The sequence below is a fragment of the Nothobranchius furzeri genome, chromosome 12 (genome assembly GCF_043380555.1).
Source record: "Nothobranchius furzeri strain GRZ-AD chromosome 12, NfurGRZ-RIMD1, whole genome shotgun sequence".
NCBI lineage: Eukaryota > Metazoa > Chordata > Actinopteri > Cyprinodontiformes > Nothobranchiidae > Nothobranchius > Nothobranchius furzeri.
Window position 1 is genome coordinate 68,961,784 of NC_091752.1, and position 14,540 is coordinate 68,976,323.

Here is a 14,540-nt window from a genome sequence, read left to right on the forward strand (position 1 = left end):
AGCAGTGGATATAATGCTTTTTGGTTTACATGTTTCAATAGCATTAAGATAAATGAGCGTTGACGATCTTGACAGGGTTTCCTCTCCCCACCAGGATAAGCATCACTTATTCATGTAAAATTTATTTATTTTTTCATGTCTGACTTTAACTACATCTAATACTGTATTACGGCGTGAGCGCAACAGTGACAACTTAAGATCGATGTGTAAGCAGCCTGAGAGGTCGGGTGTTTCATCTGAACCCTTAAAACCTCCAGCAGGCTACGCTGCACTATTGACGGGTTAGCGCGCGGCGCTAACAACTTAGCGACGTGACATGTCTCGGAGAAAGCGTAAAAACACGTTGGACGCTTCTATTGAAGCGGGAAAATAACACCTCTTCTTAAGCAGAGCACGACGTCGCCTCGACTGAGCTCGATAACATTGACCCAGCACAGCCACTGGGTCGTTGGAGCTGCCCCGTGACTGCCTGATGGAAAACCAGCGGGTTTCATCAGACTCGTAAAGTCTGTTTTTGCTGGGGACCCCCTGTATTTTACCGCGTCCTCCTGCAGTCTTCCCCTATTAACATTTAAAATGATTCTATAAATTCCGTGTATCAATAGAAACAATCTCTGCCTCTGCCAGCTGCAGTAAATGTAGTCTCCAAATAATAAATAAGAGGTGCATTCATCTGTGTATCTCCTTTGAGCCGCATTAGTGATATTTTCAGCACCAGAACAGTGAAGCAAAGAAACAGATTCCTGAGTTTGTTATAATTTTATGTATTAGGTGCATCTAACCTGTTCTATTTTTCTCTGAGATGAGATCAAATCAGTGCTTCTATGGGTTGTCTCCACTCTGCACTAGAAAATTTTACTTTATCTAGAGACGTGCAGAGAAAAAAACCTACAAGATGCAGAAAAAAGGATAAACCTCCAACCTTCATATTGTCAACAATAAACAAAGCAAAACTTAACTTTCATGACCAAAAAAACCTATAAAAATTATTCAGTAAATCAGGAGAGCAGGAACAAATCTTATTTCTGATTTTACATTTTTTACTTCAATTCAAACTATTTAGACTTTTGTGTTTTCATCACATTTAGCTTGTATTTTATTTAACATATCATCAGCTTTACAGGTTAGCTGTTCCTGTGCGCTTAAAAAGTTATGTTACTAACCCTCTAAAAAAATTACCAAATCTTTCACATTAAGTAGATTTGTTATTCATTATCTGAAAGTATCTGATTAGTTTAAAAAACTAAACATGTTTTGTTTAATTAGCTTTTCAGAATGTCACTAGTTTACTTATACTTTTAAAATATACATACTGATGTACTGAAATACAGAGAAATCAACCTGTGAGTACAATGCATGTTAATATAGTAAGTATAGCATGTTTAACATAAGCACATTCACACATGGAAAGTATCAATGTAAATAAATCATATGGCAGTAACTCTGCTGTACTTCATTGTGTAAAAGTAGCTCACGGGCCAAAAAAGGTTGGAGACCCCTGCAATAGATCATTCAGCCCTAGTGGATGCTTAGATGATTGTTTCAAGTTTTCTTTCAGCGAAATCTTCGTCCACAGAGCTCACAAGCAAAATGCTTCTGTCCTTTATGAACTCTTTTGTGACCGTTTAAACTGATCTTTTGGGTAAATCTTTTCCACCAAACTCACAGGCAAAAAGCCAGTGTGAACTCTCATGTGTGTGTTTAATTGTGTCTTTTGGCTAAATCTTTTTACACAGAGCTCACAAGCAAAAGGCTTCTCTCCAGTGTGGACTCTCATGTGATTGTTTAAAGTTGTCTTTTCACTAAATCTATTACCACAGAGCTCACAGGCGAAAGGCTTCTCTCCAGTGTGGACTCTCATGTGTGTGTTTAAATGTGTCTTTTGGCTAAATTGTTGTCCACAGAGCTCACAAGGAAAGGGCTTATCTCCTGTGTGGATGCTCATGTGACTGTTTAAATGTGTCTTTTGGCTAAATCTCATTCCACAGAGCTCACAAGGGCTTATCTCCTGTGTGAACTCTCATGTGATTGGTTAAAGTTGTCTTTCGGCTAAATCGTTGTCCACAGAGCTCACAAGGAAAGGGCTTCTCTCCAGTGTGGACTCTCATGTGTTTGTTTAAACTTCCCTTTTCACTAAATCTATTACCACAGAGCTCACAAGGAAAGCGCTTCTCTCCAGTGTGGACTCTCATGTGTTTGTTTAAACTTCCCTTTTCACTAAATCTATTACCACAGAGCTCACAAGGAAAGCGCTTCTCTCCAGTGTGGACTCTCATGTGTGTGTTTAAACTTCCCTTTTCACTAAATCTATTACCACAGAGCTCACAAGGAAAGGGCTTCTCTCCAGTGTGGACTCTCATGTGTTTGTTTAAATTTGTCTTTTGGCTAAATCGTTTTCCACAGAGCTCACAAGGAAAGGGCTTCTCTCCAGTGTGGACTCTCATGTGTGTGTTTAAACTTCCCTTTTCACTAAATCTATTACCACAGAGCTCACAGGCGAAAGGCTTCTCTCCAGTGTGGACTCTCATGTGAATGTTTAAATGTGTCTTTTGGCTAAATTGTTGTCCACAGAGCTCACAAGGAAAGGGCTTATCTCCTGTGTGGATGCTCATGTGACTGTTTAAATGTGTCTTTTGGCTAAATCTCATTCCACAGAGCTCACAAGGGCTTATCTCCTGTGTGAACTCTCATGTGATTGGTTAAAGTTGTCTTTCGGCTAAATCGTTGTCCACAGAGCTCACAAGGAAAGGGCTTCTCTCCAGTGTGGACTCTCATGTGTTTGTTTAAACTTCCCTTTTCACTAAATCTATTACCACAGAGCTCACAAGGAAAGCGCTTCTCTCCAGTGTGGACTCTCATGTGTTTGTTTAAACTTCCCTTTTCACTAAATCTATTACCACAGAGCTCACAAGGAAAGGGCTTCTCTCCAGTGTGGACTCTCATGTGTGTGTTTAAACTTCCCTTTTCACTAAATCTATTACCACAGAGCTCACAAGGAAAGGGCTTCTCTCCAGTGTGGACTCTCATGTGTTTGTTTAAATTTGTCTTTTGGCTAAATCGTTTTCCACAGAGCTCACAAGGAAAGGGCTTCTCTCCAGTGTGGACTCTCATGTGTGTGTTTAAACTTCCCTTTTCACTAAATCTATTACCACAGAGCTCACAGGCGAAAGGCTTCTCTCCAGTGTGGACTCTCATGTGAATGTTTAAATTTGTCTTTTGGCTAAATTGTTGTCCACAGAGCTCACAAGGAAAGGGCTTATCTCCTGTGTGGACTCTCATGTGACCGTTTAAAGTTGTCTTTTGGCTAAATCTCGTTCCACAGAGCTCACAGGCGAAAGGCTTCTCTCCAGTGTGGACTCTCATGTGAATGTTTAAATGTGTCTTTTGGCTAAATTGTTGTCCACAGAGCTCACAAGGAAAGGGCTTATCTCCTGTGTGGATGCTCATGTGACTGTTTAAATGTGTCTTTTGGCTAAATCTCATTCCACAGAGCTCACAAGGAAAGGGCTTATCTCCTGTGTGAACTCTCATGTGATTGTTTAAAGTTGTCTTTCGGCTAAATCGTTGTCCACAGAGCTCACAAGGAAAGGGCTTCTCTCCAGTGTGGACTCTCATGTGTTTGTTTAAACTTCCCTTTTCACTAAATCTATTACCACAGAGCTCACAAGGAAAGCGCTTCTCTCCAGTGTGGACTCTCATGTGTCTGTTTAAACTTCCCTTTTCACTAAATCGATTACCACAGAGCTCACAAGGAAAGGGCTTCTCTCCAGTGTGGACTCTCATGTGTTTGTTTAAATTTGTCTTTTGGCTAAATCGTTGTCCACAGAGCTCACAAGGAAAGGGCTTCTCTCCAGTGTGGACTCTCATGTGTGTGTTTAAACTTCCCTTTTCACTAAATCTTTTACCACAGAGCTCACAGGCGAAAGGCTTCTCTCCAGTGTGGACTCTCATGTGAATGTTTAAATTTGTCTTTTGGCTAAATTGTTGTCCACAGAGCTCACAAGGAAAGGGCTTCTCTCCAGTGTGGACTCTCATGTGTTTGTTTAAACTTCCCTTTTCACTAAATCTATTACCACAGAGCTCACAAGGAAAGCACTTCTCTCCAGTGTGGACTCTAATGTGTGTGTTTAAACTTCCCTTTTCACTAAATCTATTACCACAGAGCTCACAGGCGAAAGGCTTCTCTCCAGTGTGGACTCTCATGTGAATGTTTAAATTTGTCTTTAGGCTAAATTGTTGTCCACAGAGCTCACAAGGAAAGGGCTTCTCTCCAGTGTGGACTCTCATGTGACTGTTTAAATGTGTCTTTAGGCTAAATCTTTTTCCACAGAGCTCACAAGCAAAAGGCTTCTGTCCTGTGTGGACGCTCATGTGTCTGGTTAAATTAGTCTTTTGGTGAAACCTTTGTCCACAGTGCTCACAGGCAAAATGTTTCTGCTTTGTCTGGACTCTCGTGTGTTTGTTTAAATGTGTTTTTTGGCTAAAGGATTGAAGCCTGGCAGCATCAGTCTCCTTATTCAAATGGAGATGTTCTCCCTCCATACTAGACCAGAGTTTCTCCTGTTCCTCCTTTTTGTGGAGAAAATCTAGGTGCTGGTGGTTGACACGAGCACTCTGTTCTTCTGAAGCTTCTTCTTTAACCAGAACCACCTGTTGAAAATCTGTAGGAAACACAGAAACATATTATGTGAATTACAGACAGCTGTACCTTTGTTTTCACACATATAACAGTTGTATTATTTCTTTAAACTGACAGCAGAATGAAATGTATTTACAACTGGAAACTGAACTTTGAGCCTCTATAAATCATATGAGCCTTAACCCTCAGGCTGCACTTTAATTTTCATACAAGAGTCATTAGAGGACAAAAACGTCCGCTTGTAAAAGTGGCTATAAAAAATGTATACATTAATGTTTTTTTTTTTTTACTTTTTCCATAGATCTGTTGAACAACTTCAGCCCTGCTCAAACATAAAAAAATTCTATCATTTTGAGGCTTTTAACCCCTGAAATGCCAGTTTGAATACTCAAAAGTCATTGATGTAATTTATGAAGAAAAAACAGCACCGAGTTATTTTCTAAAAAAACAGGTAACGAAACCGTTTCTGTTTTCTAAAAAGAACGACAGCATGGAATTAGCCTTGGATATGTCAAGAGTCTAGCAAAATATCACATTTTATGCTTTTTTAGTTTTTGTGTAGCAGCAGATTTAAAATTTACCACCCTCTTGTGCCTGTTATGGACAAAAACGTCCCATTGACTTCAATGCAAACCACAGTTTTTGATCCTGTATTATCTGCAGCAAATATTCATGCTTTCTGTGATGTAATGTTTCATTTTGGACAAAAGTAGTCAAATTTATGATTTTTAATGTTCACCACCAAATTCAGTCATTTCTTCATATGCTGCCCAGGCGAGAAAGTTTACACATTTCTATAGATCTTCTGCTGTTTTTATTGAAGTCAGAAGCTCAGCATGTAAACAAAACACAGTTTCACTCTCCTACTGAACATCAAAGGGTAGAAAACAAAAACAATATGTTTATGCACCTGGCTGGAGCTCAGGCACATCCAAACTCTTTGTAGTTCAGTTTGTTATGAAAGGGCAGAAGTGTGAATGCATGCATGTGAAGTGACTCCTTGGACCTCTTCGGTCATCTCCAAAATGACACGTTTTCCCTGGCCGACCTCTGCAGCCTCACCAGCAGCTTTCCCTGTGTTAACCTGACACTTGCAGGCATAGGAAGTGGCAACATCAGCAGTGACCCAGAGTTTCAATCCGTACTTTGCTGGTTTACTTGGCATATGTTGGCGAAACTTGCACCTGCCTCTGAAAGGGACAAGCTGCTCATCAGCACACACATCTAACCCAGTGTTGAAAAGCATTTGGAGGCGATGGGTCCACATGTCCCAAATCGAGCGGATAGGGGCCAGCTTGTCCTGCCTGAGACGGGAAGGCCTGTTCAGCTCATCATCAAACCGGAGGGTGGAGTTGATCATCTTGAATTTGGTGTGACTCATGGTGGCCAGGAAGATTGCACGTCCACAGTGGTCATCCCAAAGGCTGCAGGTGGATTCCCCTTTGGACTGGTACACACCAGCCAAAATCAGGAGCCCAATGTATGCTCTCACTGCGATGTCATCAATATCCCACCAGTTCTTCACCACACGTCTTCCATTTAGATTTGTCATGTTGACGATGATTTCAGTCATTTCTGGAGTGAAGAATAAATCAAAGGAGGATACCACATCGTAAATACGTGTGATGGTGTAACGTGTTGGCCCAGGATTCAAACATCTTGCAGCAGGAACATAGTGGGAAGTTTCTGCGTTAGTAGGAAACCAGACTTGCCCACTTTTAGAAATCCATCCTGGAGCAGGATCCGTTGTCCTCCCTTCTCTTTCACTGGACAGGTCAGGAGAAGAAGTCAAGGAAACAGAATGGTCTGACTCCACCTCAAAGTCCACTGAAGATGTTTCACTCTCCTCATTTTCTCCAGGAGTATCAGGCTGCAGGAGCTGATCCAGAACTTGTTCCACAGAGAGATGCCTCTTCATTTAGCTCCGTGGCTTTCACAGAAGTGAAATGACCAGATAACCAGACTACAAGGAGTTTGAATGTGGCAGGTGCATAAACATACTAATTGTTTTTGTTTTCTACACTTTGAAGTTCAGTAGGAGAGTCAAACTGTGTTTTATTTACTTATCAGAGGTCAGGTTGGCCTTTTGACTTCAATAAAAACAGCAGAAGATCTAAAGAAATGTGTAAACTTTCTCGCCTGGGCAACATATGGAGACATGACTGAATTCTACTTTTGTCCAAAATGAAACCATAACATCACAGAAAGCATGATTATTTGTTGCAGATGATACAGGATCAAAACCTGTGGTTTGCATTAAAGTCAATGGGACGTTTTTGTCCTCTAATGGCTCGAGTGTATAGTAAATTTTAAATCTGTTGCTATGTAAAAACTATAAATGCAAAAAATTCTAAAGTTTAGATATTTCATAACATAATCAAGACTGATTTGTACTAAACACCCCAGGCAAAAAAAAAAGACTTTTCTAGAAAATAACTCAGTTTGAGTGTTTTTTTTCATGAATCGGGGTGATGTGGGTGTGTTTGGAGGACTTGGTCAGAAGCTGAGCACAGGCGTTCTGAACCACCTGTAGACGGTTCAGGGAGGTTCTGCTCAGACACGTGAAAAGAGAGTTACAGTAGTCTAAGCGTGAGGAGATGAAGGTGTGGAGAACTGTCTCAAGTTCAGAGCGGGACAGAATGGGACTCAGCTGTAAGGGAAAAATGAGGTTCTTACATTTTAATTAATGAGCCGTAAGGCGTGGGATTCCATAGGAAATATGAAATCCGCCTCATGGATCGGGGTTGGTTAAACCAGAAGATCGGGTCTTTTTAATGCAGAGATCATGTAACCGTTATGTATTCACTCAGAGACAACAGAATAGAACGAGTCAAGTTTAAAAGTTAAGAAGTTTTATTACTAACAATTAAACTAGGCTTATTTAAGAACTAAGTGTATAGTGCGACTAAAAATGGATGAGGCGGTGAATGGATGACGTGTCATGTAAATCAGAACCCGCAAATCCGAAGAAGCGATTAGTTCTGACGGGAACTGAAGATGTCGGTTTGGAATAAGCTGGGGTTCGTTTCAGAACTGCATGAGACACCATTAAGCCGCGCCTACCTGCCTGGTGGAAGTCCTCTGTGAGATCAGGAATGCCGAGGTCCACCCGGACCCTCTCTGGACACCGAGCTGGTAGCAGAGCTGCGGTTCCGACCAGACCCGTCTCGAGATACTGCCGGCACACGACTCTTGTCTTGGTGTCTGTTCAGACCCAGCCTGGGTCAGTGGAGCTCTTATTCTGAAAGGAGCTGTTGTCGTTGCTTGTTGTTATAGCGACTGGATTTTCTCAGCTTGTCGTGGTTCTTTCGGTTGAAGAGTTAAAGTTCAGGATTGGCCACTCCGTCACTTTGCTCTGGAACGCTTTGAACTGCATTAGAGCTGACGTGGCATCTGTTTTATACCTCGGATGTTTTGGTTTATTGTTGAATGAAAATTACCAAACACCGTCAGAAGCACGCCTCCGTCAGATCTGTAAGATTCTGATTGGATCAGTGAAAAAATGTGTCAAGTCCTTTTAACACTACGTGAAATGAGTCCTGTTGAACCATTTAAAGTTACATTACTTCATTTCTAAGATCATAATAAAATAATTAATATTTTAATTTCACAGGTCGGTCACATCTTGTTATATCGACTAACACTTTGATGGATTAGCTTAATTAAAATAGAGTTCTTTGATTAATCAAAAGGAAAGAATTCATTCTTCTTTCTTCTGTCTTCATGCTGGAATGTAAACAGTTTAGAAACGACTGTATGACCTTCAGGCTGTTTCAGACACACTGACACTGTGTCAAAAGGAAACAGCTGTTAGGGTAGAAATGGCTCCTTCATCACGTTACACAGCTTAGCAACGTTCCTGAGATGGAAGAAGGAAGAGCCAACAAGAGAACTGGCATGAGAATCCAGGGTGAGAGCTGGGTCAAAGGTCACGCCAAGATTCCTGACAGAGGGTTTGGTGTGAGAAGCAAGCTGACCAAGAGAGTCTCTGACTTTGGGAACCAGCTTCTCTGGGGCACAGATGAAGATCTCAGTCTTATCTTCATTCAGCTGTAGAAAGCTCCCACCATCCAGGTTTTAATGGAGTCTAAGCAGGAGAGTAACAGCTGCAGCGTAGACATCTCATGGGGCTTAAAGGAGATGTACAGTTGGATGTCATCCGTGTGAAGACGCTAGGAGACTCCTTTAAATGAGCTCAGCAGGTGCTGTAAAGGAAGCAGATAGAGCAGGGCCGTGCAGAGACCTTTGAAGGGGCGGGTGCTCAAAGTTAAAAAAGGGGCACATATACAGGGTTTTCCTGTATTCAAATTTGCGTGGCGGCCGCCTCCAGCTATTTTTGTGCCGCCCCAGCCTGATTTCACTCTGCCCCCAGCTATATGGATGTTACTGTAACTGCAGTTGCAGCGTTGCGCCACTACAGGGTGCTGTACCAGCAGCGGTGCACCTAAAAGCGCTAAAACAGCTGCAGAAAAATATCAAAATTTGCTGTTTTTGCTAGTTGGTACATACCTATGGTTGGTGCTATTAACGTCCTGATTTTCCCCCAGCTCTTCCATATCGGAGCAGGGCTGTAACTGTCTGTGCGTGTCTGTCTATTTTTAAACGTAGCACGGGTGAAACATCTTTGAATTACTATTTTCCCCAGAACTTTGTTGAACAAAAGTAAGTTATGTGTAAGAAAATGCTTTTTACTGGCGCACAGTGTGGTCATCTGGATGCAGTGGAGGAAAATAAAGGAACCAACAAAGGCACAAAGGCAGAACCGGTCCAAACTTTGGGATCAAAAGTGCAGCTACACGCAGATTAGCTAATGCTAAAGCTAACAGGTAGCAGTCTCGCGATCAAGTGGCGCACAGAAAAATATATGATGATGATGATGGTAAAACTAAGAAAGACTAAACTCTACAAGCGGATGAAAAGTCCCCACCATCCTGTTTATTCTGCATCCTGCAGCACTACGGATCAGAACCGCTGCAGATACGGGTCACATTACAGCTACAAGGCTAAGGCAAGCCGTTGTGGTATATAATTCACAAACGCTTCTATCTTTGAACATAATTTGAACTGGATTATTGCTAACCCGTACATAATAGACATGCCACCATTACATTGTTAGCAGCAGAAATTAAATGTTATTACCATTTCCAACACAAGTGCATGTTAATGAAATGCATTATATTTTACTGCATATATTTATGTGTTATTATGACTAAGATGAGTGTTATTAATACAAACCTAAAATGTTACTGAAATGTAGGTCAAATATATAAAAATATTTTAACTATAAATATCAGATGGGAAAAAGGAACTAAACACCAATCTGATGCATATTATTGAGCCTTTCATAATAAGAGTCTGTTATTATGAAAGGCTCAATAATCTGATGCATATTATTGAGCCTTTCATAATAAGAGTCTGTTATTTCAGCCTGATCATTTTGTTGTTTTATTTCATATTTTTAGCAGCAAACCAGTTTTGTTTCACTTGAAACGTTGTCAAATGGAATATTCTATTAATCGCCAGAAGCTTATATTAGAACACTTAACGAAAACATATTTGGCCTTTAAAAAAGTGAGGCAGTTGAATGCACAGAGTACGCATGTGCTGGCGCACGGTCAGGATGGTACCACCTCTGCCTCAGTCTGAGCCAGGAACAGCCCTGATATAGAGCAAAGTTTTTAAACAGATTCATGATCCAACAAGTTAAAAAGTTCAGATAATGAGACCCTTGGTTTCAAACAACATAATGTAAACTAGGAAAATATGTCATTAATTACGGTAACGTTATTTCATAAACAGTTGTTTTAGCTTTTAAAGCTGACTTATGTTACAACCACATTTTTGCCCCTGATCTGAATCCAAGTTGTTTGATTTTTGATTATCTTCCAATACTGAGTCCTGTTCTGATACCAGGTGGTGATGCAATGCATTAACAAAGAAGAAAATGGAGAAAGTCCCATAGTCATCATCACATACTGATCTCATTGGAGGGGAGTGGTGAGATGCAGCAGTGGCTGGGCTCGGGAACTATTTGGTGGTTTTACCCCCAATCCAACCCCTTAAAGCTGAGTGTCAAGCAGGGAGGCATTGGGACCCATTTTTAAAGTCTTTGGTATGACCCGACCGAGAATGGAACCTGATCTCACAGTCCCAGGGAGGACAGTACCACAAGGCCACTGAGCTGGTCCCATATTGTCCTTCAGTCTGTATTTGTATTCCAAATGGACTAAAGACAGCTCAGGTAAGAGGTGGTAAAATATGAGTAAAATAAAATAAGTCAAATAAATGCAACCATAGGAAGTTATCCAGTGTGATCCACAGCTATGCTAGCTGTAGATCTTTTCCTGTCTGTAGGAAGTTCCTGATCCAATTCCATGATCTCACTCTGAGTTTGCCTGTGTGCAGCTCCGACGTTGGATGTGTGTGTACAGAGGAAGTGAGTTGAGAGGAGCAGCATGTTGGCGTACTGACTGTGTGATTCGGCTGCAGCCCAGATTGGACAAAACAAGCAATAACTGGAGTTCTGTGTGTAAACTGGCCTTAATATGAAAATAGAAAACAAGAAAAAGTTGTAAACGACAGCTTTACTTTAGAAACTATATAGAAAAGTCAGACAACTGCTAAACGGTGAATCAAAAACAGATGTGTAGAAAAACAACTGTTGCTCAGAGTGCTCTTAAAGCTGCAGTTTGACTTGCTCTCATGTTTCCATAAGACCACCACCCACTCGACTAGGACATTAAATTCACTGAGCTGCATGCTGACTTAGCGACTGCTCTCTGGAGTCACATGTGGAGGCTGTAGTAAGCATTTTGTTTTTGTCTTTAGCGCTGCAGACCATTTATTGCAGCACGGATATACTGAATAGTTTCACAACTTTTAAATCAAAAAGATAATCAGTCCATCGCCATTCTCCTTCCCGGCACCTCCGTTCTGCTGACTCCAACCTCCTTTCCCCTTTCAGAACAAAACATGGCACCATGGGGGATCGAGCCTTTGCAGCTGCTGCCCCACACTTTGGAACTCTCTCCCACTAAACATCAGGAACGCCGTCTCTCTTTCTACTTTTAAGTCACTGCTTAAAACCCACTTCTTTAAATTGGCCTTCTCTTAAGATCAACCCAGCATCCCCCAGTCTGTTTACTATGTTTCATGTTGTTTTATTATGTGTTTATTGCATTTTTTGTGAAGCCTGACTGACCTAAAAAGCGCTAGACAAGTTTAATGTATTATTATTATTATTATTATTATTATTATTATTATTATTATTATCACTTACAACCTCAGAAGGCAAAGTGTGTCCCCACTCCCTGTTCAGCCATTTTCCTGCACCAGATCTGGCGTTTACAGATGTTTCACACCTGTGTGAATAACACAGCTGTCTAAGAGAAAAACCACTTCTCCAACTCATTTACTTATTTACATATCTGAAAGGTGGCAGCCCTACCTGTGTCCATGCTGTCCAGGTCCAGGTGGTGAAGAACACACGATGAATCAGTCCCAGCTGATGGATGATCCTGAAGTGGTAGCAGGTTTTCTTTAGCCGTGTTTAGCTAACAGCTGCAATAGAAACAAAGCAGGAGAGCTGATTAAGATGCTGCTTCAGAACAACGCAGGAGATTAAAGATCCAACGCTTTGGTTCTGATCAGCTGAGGACAGATCCAGTCTGGAAAAGAGGACCTTTGCTCACCAGAGTTCACGGAGTTCTCTTCTGTTCTTCCAGCTACTGTAAATAGAAGATGGATGCTCTACAAAAATACTAACAACGGGTTCTCCTGTTTAGTTCTGTCTGGTGGCTCACTAAAAGTCAAATCCAGCATGGCAGCATCTCATGGAGCCAACAAGGAAAGCAAGGTGTGATATCAGCAGAGGGCTGGAAGCTGAAAAGGTAAAGAACAACACAACCTGAGGGTTCCTCGTCTCCAGCTGAGCCAAGAGCACTAAAGGGTTTCGTTTAGAGTTTACATGAAGAAGTAGTGAGTTTATTTATTTATTTATTCTTTATTTAACCAGGAAGGTCCCATTGAGATCACAAACCTTACTTTCAAGGGAGTCCTGGCCAAGAGGCAGCTCCACGGACGTGTAATGTACATGAAAACACAGGAATCCCAGCTAAATGAACTTTAGGTGTGTTTTAGCAGAATGCTATTGTGTTTTCAGTATTATTATTGATTACTAAGTCATTATATTATACATTTACTCAGTAGAATTTGTCTTTCTAAAGTTGTATTTATTTTTATTTACATGTAAATATGCACCCCTGAAAAACATCTGCTTAACGAATGCTCTGAAACATCAGCTGGCATTTCTTTTTAGCCTGTTTTGTCTATTTAATACTTGCTACTTGGTTCATTTTCATGCTGAATGTTGTTGAGTAAACTTCTGTCTGTAGCAAGGAGCTGCTGTTGTGTGTGTGTGTGTGTGTGTGTGTGCGTGCGCGCCTGTTCTATGGATCTCTTTATTAAAACTATTTAACGTAATAAAATAGTTTGTTGATTTTAAACAGGGAAACCCCCACTCGCGATTTAGCGATAGCATGATGCTAACTCCATTAGGCCGCTAGCGTGCTTTCCCTCACAAAGAAACGGTGTCCACTCACCAAGTGAACTGCTCCACTCACTAAAGACGGTAAATGTTCCAGATCCAACTACGTTACTGACTGTACTACCGACTACTGACTACCAAAACTCACCAAGTCCACCGAGTTATCTCAGAATAGCACAGCTTCTAGGTCGTGTCTCGATGGCTTCCAAAGTTGAACGTTCAAAACAACTCGTGGTTCAACAGGAAGATAAGAGTTTAAAGGGGAGGATCCCACTTCCTTTTTTCAAAATAAAATACGTTTCAAAATAAAACAATGCGAGGAGATGGATGGCTAGGCAGATTTCACCCAATATAAGCGTTTTATCCAGATCCAGCAGCTGAAAAGATGATCAAGTATTTGATTGCTCACAAGAAAATACCTTCCGATCTTCCAAAACACTGATCACCAGCAGCAGAGACGCCAAGACTCTCATGGATTCCCCACACATCTCATTCCATCTGAGACTACATGCACACAATGTGGACAGAACACTCTTGTTGGTCCTCAGCTGATAACTGCAACTGCTAAAATAGTGACTCATAATGGTGTAGTTAAAGGTTTGCAATTTTCAATGCTTTGATTAGAAATATAGTTAACTGTAGTTTCCATCATTCCAGCTCTAGGATGTAATTGTAACATGTTTTTTTTATCCTTTTAGGTACATCGACATACAGGAAAGTTTGCCCCAACTGTGACATGGAGTAGCGATCAAGACTGGCAAGATGGCGTCCACAACTGTGATGATCGTTTGCTACTGTCAATACATTTTTGCCTTGTGTTGAGGAATGCACTGCAGGTTAGTTGATGCTTTTACTTATTAGTTGTGTAAAAAGTAAAGTTCATATTTATTCAATTTAAATTAAATGTTGACACATTTGTCCACAAATAACTAAAATATTCTAATTGTGTTCTCATATTTCTGCAAACTCATACTGCTGTCAGCCGTGTCATTGAACTCTTTGAACACACAGAAGGGGAGAGCTTTCCTCACAAGGATCGGATTCTACATGCATATCTATCATTTGAGGGTCGAACTGATGTGGAGTAATCTATTCAGTCAAGTTTAACCTGAGAGCTGAGAGCCCAAGAGACTTTGCTGATATGCTTCTATCCTGGAAGTTTTTTCCCAACATCACAGTGCATGACTATGCCAGAGGACTAGTAAGCCACATCAACAAGCGTTGCCCTGCTGATAAACCCTTTGCCATCCCTGAAGGCAGATTGCTTGATCACACAGCAGAAAACATCAGACAAGCTGCAGAGAGAAAACTGGAAGTGAGCTTACCCTGGTTAAAGCACAAGAAAGACCCCGAAGA

At 41.1% G+C, this 14,540-nt stretch overlaps 1 protein-coding gene across 1 annotated transcript; it reads right to left on the minus strand.

Moving 5' to 3' along the window:
- Positions 1 to 2,448: 2,448 nt before the first annotated feature.
- Positions 2,449 to 13,396, minus strand: LOC129157328 (zinc finger protein 721-like). The gene is made up of 2 exons (XM_070542932.1): positions 11,919 to 13,396; positions 2,449 to 4,661 (listed from the first exon to the last, which is right to left on the minus strand). The coding sequence occupies exon 2, from the start codon at positions 4,540 to 4,542 to the stop codon at positions 2,659 to 2,661; it is 1,884 nt and encodes a 627-aa protein (XP_070399033.1). The 5' UTR covers positions 4,543 to 4,661; positions 11,919 to 13,396; the 3' UTR covers positions 2,449 to 2,658.
- Between the last annotated feature and the right edge of the window lie 1,144 nt (positions 13,397 to 14,540).

Excerpts from the sequence above, each read along its gene's own strand:
- LOC129157328 (XM_070542932.1), bottom strand. The coding sequence starts at position 4,542 with ATGGAGGGAGAACATCTCCATTTGAATAAGGAGACTGATGCTGCCAGG.